At 42.9% G+C, this 7903-nt stretch overlaps 1 protein-coding gene across 1 annotated transcript in view; it reads left to right on the top strand.

Annotated features, from left to right (window-relative positions):
• LOC111952341 (muscarinic acetylcholine receptor M2-like) overlaps positions 1 to 4073 on the top strand; it is a 9083-nt gene extending 5010 nt beyond the window's left edge. The window contains exons 2-4 of the mRNA XM_023970921.2: positions 231 to 470; positions 750 to 1724; positions 2436 to 4073. Of these exons, the coding sequence (XP_023826689.1) occupies positions 297 to 470; positions 750 to 1724; positions 2436 to 2765 (1479 nt within the window). The 5' untranslated portion in view covers positions 231 to 296 and the 3' untranslated portion in view covers positions 2766 to 4073. The remainder of the gene's footprint in view (positions 1 to 230; positions 471 to 749; positions 1725 to 2435) is intronic.
• Positions 4074 to 7903: the final 3830 nt, after the last annotated feature.

Consider the following 7903-nt stretch of genomic DNA (forward strand, 5'->3'; position numbering starts at 1 on the left):
ACACACACACACACACACACACACACACACACACACACACACACACACACACACACACACACACACACACACACACACACACACACACACAAAAAGAGATGCACTCATGCTTAGACTTAATACACTATGGGCTGGTTTCCTGGACACAGATTAAGCCTTATCCTGGACTAAAAAGAAGGCTTAATGGAGAATCTCTTATCAAAAGCGTATGCAATCTTTGTCATTACCAGGTGTATCTTGTAGTTCTGAGATTGGCCCCAAAGCATACTTGAAAAGGATAACCAAGACCAGACAAGATGGAGACGCTCAACCTCACCAACTACTCCAACCTCAGCTCAGACAATGGAAGCAGCAGTCTCTTCTCTGGGAGTCCCTATAAGACGGTAGAGATCGTCCTCATCATCCTGGTGGCCGGGTCACTCAGCCTCGTCACCATCATTGGCAACATCCTGGTTATGCTCTCCATAAAGGTTTGGATTAAAGATCCATCACTTAGTTTTTTAAATTAATCATATTCTTAGGATACAGTTGAAAAGGTCRTTGGATAGCCAATATTCAGCCAATATTCAGTGCACCTAAAATACTGGAGACCTGTTATTCTTTAGTGTTGTGATTGAAAGATATTGGCAAAATGCATTGCAYATTGTTAGTGATGTGTGACCTTGGCCAGATCACATGGTCAGGAAAAACTCCTGGTCCTACACATATCATTGTCTTTTCTAATATTCTCCTGTATGCTCTCCATGAAGGTCAACAGGAACCTCCAGACTGTCAACAACTATTTCCTGTTCAGCCTAGCCTGTGCTGACCTCATTATTGGCCTTTGCTCCATGAACCTCTACACTATCTACATTGTGATTGGACACTGGCCCTTAGGCCCGGTTGTGTGCGACCTGTGGTTGTCCATTGATTACGTGGTCAGCAACGCCTCAGTTATGAACCTCCTCATCATTAGCTTTGACCGCTACTTCTGCATCACCAAGCCTCTCAGCTATCCGGTGCGCCGCAGCACCATGATGGCGGGGATGATGATTGCGGCGGCCTGGGTGCTATCATTCGTACTATGGGCTCCTGCCATCTTGTTCTGGCAGTTCATCGTGGGTGGGCGGACGGTGCCGCCTGGTGAGTGCTACATCCAGTTCTTCTCCAACGCAACGGTGACGTTTGGCACGGCCATCGCGGCCTTCTACCTGCCTGTGGCCATCATGATCAGTCTCTACTGGCGCATATCCAAGGCCAGCCGCAGCCGGGTACGGAGGAACAGCAGGAAACCTTCAGGGAATAGCCTGGGAGAAGGCCCATCGCAGAGCCAGGAGGATGGGAGCAGGGCCAAGCCCAATGACTGCACTGTGACTGGGGAGGAGGAGGAGGAGGGTGGGGATGGAGAGAAGGTCGGGGAGGGGGTCCAGCAGCAGAATGGCAGGGAGCCCTGCASAGGGGAAGGGCCAGACAGAGATAGCTCTACCACAACAGTCAGCAACCTTGCCTCATCATCCAATCAAAAGGAAGAGCCTGGCCTATCACAGAAGGGGTCAAACGGTGAGGCCAAATCCAGCCAGACACGGTGTTGCTCTCAGAACCAGGCCACAGGCTGCGGGCCCAAACTCTCCTGTATCAGAAGCAACCCCCGGCCTGAGGGAGAGACATATACAGCCACGCACAGCAACACAGATTCCACCCCTGCCACAGAGAAACACAGCCTGGTGACAYGGACGCTGTTAAAGGTGTTGATATATATATAATGCACAACAAAAGACAGCAACTTCCCTTAAATAATAATATGAAGTATGTGTAAAGTGAAAATATATATACACTGAGTATACAAAACATTAAGAAAACCAGCTGTTTCCATGACATAGACTGACCAGGTGAATCCAGGTGAAAGCTATGGTCCCTTATTTATGTCACTTGTTAAATCCACTTCAATTAGTGTAGATGAAAGTGAGGAGACAGGTTAAAGAAGGATTTTTAAGCCTTGAGACAATTGAGACATGGATTGTGTATGTGTGCCATTCAGAAGGTGAATGGGCAAGACAAAAGATTGAAGTGCATTTGAAACGGTTATGGTAGTAGGTGCCAGGTGCACCGGTTTGTGTCAAGAACTACAYCGCTGCTGGGGTTTTCACCCTCAACAGTTTCTCTTGTGTATCAAGAATGGTCCACCACCCAAAGGACATCCAGCCAACTTGATACAACTGTGGGAAGCATTAGAATCAACATGGGCCAGCATCCCTGTGGAACCCTTTCGATACCTCGTAGTCCTCAACCTATCTCAATATTAGGTATATGTTCCTAATGTTTTGTATACTAAGTGTATACTTATAACCAAAATCAAAAAGCACAAGATATTTTATGTGGTGGGGGAGAATGTAGAATCATGAAAAAAATGCATGCATGCATACTCATACAAAAATCGATCACTTTTCTGTCTCCAGGTGACAAAGAGGAACTCCAAGCAGAGCCCCAAGAGGAAGACGAAGAAGAAGAAGGGCCCTCCGTCCCGGGAGAAGAAGGTGACGCGCACCATCATGGCCATTCTGGTGGCGTTCGTGGCCACGTGGATGCCTTACAATGTGATGGTGCTCATCAACACCTTCTGCTCCAGCTGCATCCCCAACTCACTGTGGACCATTGGCTACTGGCTGTGCTACATCAACAGCACCGTCAACCCGGCCTGCTACGCCCTGTGCAACACCACCTTCAAGAACACCTTCCGACAGCTGCTGCTCTGCCAGTACAGGAACATACGCACGATGAGGTCATGAGGACCAGGGGGTCAGGGGTCATGGCTGCGAAGCTTCTGTCTTCATTCACTCAGATACTCACAGATCTGATAGGACTGGATAGGTGAAAGTAGGTGAAGCTATTGTTTAGACCTACCCAGTCACCTTTGATCTGTGCAGAGGCTGAACCAGAGCAGAAGGAGAGGGGAGATAACTTCTTAGAATGAAATGCAGCTCAGATGTGTATCTATCTATGTTGGTTATGGTTTTATATGAGTAGGTTCCAAATTAGMCTGCTATTCTCATGAAACGTTTGGTTTCAACATGGTGGCTAAACTCGGTTTACATAATGGCTGTCTATGTTATGTTTTGGGTATGTGACATGTCTACTCTATGGTATGAATTTGGTTATCTCGGGTATGTCTGGGTGATTCTGTCTGATGTCTTGTGATTGCTTGTTGTACAGTGCTTGTTTGATAAACAGGTGCAGTGGCAGAGGTTTGCTCAGAGCTGTTTCTGCACTGTTCAGACACTTAAGGTTTGTTTRTTGATATACTATGACACATGGTTATAGATGTTCCCCTATGTACAGTTTAAGTCGGAAGTTTACATACACCTAAGCCAAATACATTTAAACTCAGTTTTTCACAATTCCTGACATTTAATCCTAGTAAAAAWTCCCTGTCTTAGGTCAGTTAGGATCACCACTTTATTTTAAGAATGTGAAATGTCAGAATAATAGTAGAGAGAATGATTTATTTCAGCTTTTATTTCTTTCATCACATTCCCAGTGGGTCAGAAGTTTTTACATACACACAATTAGTATTTGGTAGCATTGCCTTTAAATTGTTTAACTTGGATCAAACTTTTCGGGTAGCCTTCACAAAGCTTCCCACAATAAGTTGTGTGGATTTTGGCCCATTCCTCCTGACAGAGGTGGTGTAAGGTTTGTAGGCCTCCTTGCTCGCACTTGCTTTTTCAGTTCTGCCCACATATTTTCTATAGGATTGAGGTCAGGGCTTTGTGATGACCACTCCAATAGCTTGACTTTGTGTCCTTAAGCCATTTTGCCACAACTTTGGAAGTATGCTTGGGGTCATTGTCCATTTGGAAGACCCATTTGCAACCAAGCTTTAACTTCCTAACTGATGTCTTGTGATGTTGCTTCAATATATCCACATAATTGTCTTTCCTCATGATGTCATCTATTTTGTGAAGTGCACCAGTCCCTCCGTGCTTCACGGTTGGGATGGTGTTCTTCTGCTTGCAAGCCTCCTCCTTTTTCCTCCGAACATAACCATGGTCATTATGGCCAAACAGTTCTATTTTTTTCATTAAAACAGAGGACATTTCTCCAAAAAGTATGATCTTTGTCCCCAGTTGCAGTTGCAAACCATAGTCTGGCTTTTTTTATCGGTTTTGGAGCAGTGGCTTCTTCCTTGCTCAGCGGCCTTTCAGGTTATGTCGATATAGGACTCGTTTTACTGTGGATATAGATACTTCTGTACCTGTTTCTTCCAGCATCTTCACAAGGTCCTTTGCTGTTGTTCTGGAATTGATTCACACTTTTCGCACCAAAGTACGCTCATCTCTAGGAGACAGAATGCGTCTCCTTCCTGAGCGGTATGACGGCTACGTGGTCCATGTGTTTTACTTGCGTACTATTGTTTGTACAGATGAATGAGGTACCTTCAGGCGTTTGGAAATTGCTCCCAAGGATGAACCAGAGTTGTGGAGGTCTACAATTATTTTTCTGGGGTCTTGGCTGATTTCTTTGATTTTCCCATGATGTCAAGCAAAGAGGCACTGAGTTTGAAGGTAGGCCTTTAAATACATCCACAGGTACAGCTCCAGTTGACTCAAATATATCAATTAGCCTATCAGAAGCTTCTAAAGCCATGACTTCATTTTCTGGAATTTTCCAAGCTGTTTAATGGCACAGTCAATTTAGTGTATATAAACTTCTGACCACTGGAATTGTGATACAGTGAATTATAAGTGAAATAATCTGTCTGTAAACAATTGTAGGAAAAATGACGTGTGTCATGCACAAACTAGATGTCCTAACCGACTTGCCAAAACTATAGTTTGTTAACAAGAAATTTGTGGAGTGGTTGAAAAACAAGTTTTAATGACTCCAACCTAAGTGTATGTAAACTTCCGACTCCAACTGTAAGTATAAATGAGGTTTAGATTGTTCAAAAAAGATGTGTAAGTATTCTGAGAAAGAACATAAAAACATCAGTACTGTTGATATATATCTAGGAGAAGAAGAGGGAAGAGAGAGAAGAGAGGAAGAAGACTGAGAATTTCCTGCACTGCCAAAACCAACAGTTTCAGAGAAACATAAGACTACGAATACACCTGTAAATATACAGTACCAGGCATAAGTTTGGACACACCTACTCATTCAAGGATTTTATTTTTACTATTTTCTACATTGTAGAATAATYGTGAAGACATAACAACTATGAWATAACACATGGAATCATGTAGCAACCAAATAAGTGTTCAACATTTTATATTAGAGATTCTTCAAAGTAGCCACCCTTTGCCCTGACAGCTTTGCACACACTTGGCATTCTCTCAACCAGCTTCACCTGGAATGCTTTTCCAACAGTCTTGAAGGAGCACTTGTTGGCTGCTTTTCCTTCACTCTGCGGTCCAACTCCTTGAAATTCTAAATAAATCCCTGACAGTGTCACCAGCAAAGCATCCCCACACCATCACACCACCTCTTCCATGCTTCGTGGTGGGAACCACACATGCGGAGATCATCCATTCATCTACTCTGCGTCTCACAAAGACACGGCGGCTGGAACCAAAAACCTCACATTTGGACTCATCAGACCTAAAGACAGATTTACACYGGTCTAATGTCCATTGCTCATGTTTCTTGACCCAAGAAAGTCTCTTCTTCTTATTGGTGTCCTTTAGTCGTGGTTTCATTGCAGCATTTCGACCATGAAGGCCTGATTCACGCAGTCTCCTCTGAACAGTTGATGTTGAGATGTGTCTGTTACTTGAACTGTGAAGCATTTTTTTTGGCTGCAATCTAAGGTGCATTTATCTCTGCAGCAGAGGTAACTCTGGGTCTTCCTTTCCCGTGGCGGTCCTCATGAGAGCCAGTTTCATCATAGGGCTTGATGGTTTTTGTGACTGCACTTGAAGARACTTTTAGTTCTTCAAATTTTCTGGATTGACTGACCTTAAWGTCTTAAAGTAATGATGGACTGTCGTTTCTCTTTGCTTATTTGAGCTGTTCTTGCCATATTATGGACTTGGTCTTTTACCAAATAGGGCTATCTTCTGTATACCCACTCTACCTTGTCACAACACTGATTTGCTCAAACATATTAGGAAGGAAAGAAATTCCACAAATTAACTTTTAACAAGGCASACCTATTAATTTAAATGYATCCCAGGCCTTTTGAACCTGATTGAGAGAATGCCAAGAGTGTGCAAAGCTGACATCAAGGCAAAGGGTAGCTACTTTGAAGAATCTCTAATATAAAATATATTTTGATTTGTTTAACACTTTTCTGGTTACTACATGATTCCATACATCCATTACATATTTCATAGTTTTATTTCTTCATTATTATTCTACAATGTAGAAAATAGTAAAAAAARWAAAAACTGGWATGAGTAGGTGTATCCAAACTTATGACTGGTACTGTATGTAACTACACTGTATATACAAAAGTACGTCGACAACCCTTCAAATTAGTGGATTCGGCTATTTCAGCAACACCCATTGCTGACAGGTGTACAAAATCGAGGACACCGCCATGCAATCTCCATAGACAAACATTGGCTAAAAACATGCTAAACCACATCTGTTATCCAACCCTGTAACTGTACAGCGAGCTATTGTGATATAACTACCTTTGCTCCCCATTACCGATCCTCTACCCTCCCCTCCTCATGTTCTGCTTATTCATACTCCATACATTTAACCACAACAGGTATTTTGAATTGGGAATAAATACAAAATAATATGTCAAACTGAATGTCCTTTCTTTATCACAGAGAATGGTTTAGAGCACTATTCAACATGGTAACACATCAACCAACAATTTTCACCACCGTGAAACTGGATCTTACTGGGAAATGACACAGTGATGTAGTTCGTGGGGTGGTTCTTTGTCTGTGTTCATATTTTCCAGCTTGGATAGCTCGTTCATTTCCACCAGAAGACAGCTATTGAGAGAGGAATATGTGTATTTATCACCTGGACTAGTCAAAGCAGTCATCAGACACAGGTCGTAATGTTATAATTCCCCTGTCTTCAGTAGTGCTATAAATCACAGCATGAAAAACACAACATCAACAACAGTAGTAAAGGCCCATTCACTTAGCCATATTTAGTCCTGTGTTTTTAAACACCAAGAGTGTTTCATAACGAATGGACTGTCGTACTGTATATGGGACATCATGTGTAACACAGCCCTCCAAACACACACAAACACATGTGTGGTGTTTTCATTTATGTACTGGTACTGTGGGTGCCAGGATAAGTAATGAGTTGTGGAAGCTACAGTGGTGTATGTCTTAACTATGTCTTAACTCCTTACTCAAAGCTCCCATTGCATGGATTGCTGAGGTGTGAGTGCCCTCTAGAGGTTAAATTGATGGGAMACAGCAACATAGTGGCACTTGGATGCCGTTTTGCACCAGACACGGTAGTGTGTGTGTGCATTGTGGTCGGTATGGCAGGGGATATGCTGATTTTCTACCAAAAACAAACCTGACTTTACTGTCATATGCAAGCTAGAAGAGAATATCAGTGTCATGTTGTGAATGTAGCCAGTACCAATATAGCCTATTTTGTCCATAACCATTATTATTAGGTTTACATACTGGTGGTTGACATAAYGGCCACACAGTCAAAGTTTGACACAACTTTAAAAGCTGGCTGGACTGACAGGATGCACAGAGGGCTGTTCTGATATCACCTTGCATGAATTTGTAGACACAGACTCTTACCTGTGTCGGTATGTTGCTCAAATGAATACCAAGAGAGTGAGAGAAAAGAAAACCGGAAAAAAAAATTCAGCATCAAACAAGACTTTGATGCCAAGCCGTTCAACTTCAGAAGAAATCCTGTTTGAGATGAGTAGGCCTATAAAGCCAATCGAACCTAAGCCTACAGCCATTCATCARGCTGGGGACCCCAA

The sequence above is a fragment of the Salvelinus sp. IW2-2015 genome, linkage group LG26 (genome assembly GCF_002910315.2).
Source record: "Salvelinus sp. IW2-2015 linkage group LG26, ASM291031v2, whole genome shotgun sequence".
Taxonomy (NCBI): domain Eukaryota; kingdom Metazoa; phylum Chordata; class Actinopteri; order Salmoniformes; family Salmonidae; genus Salvelinus; species Salvelinus sp. IW2-2015.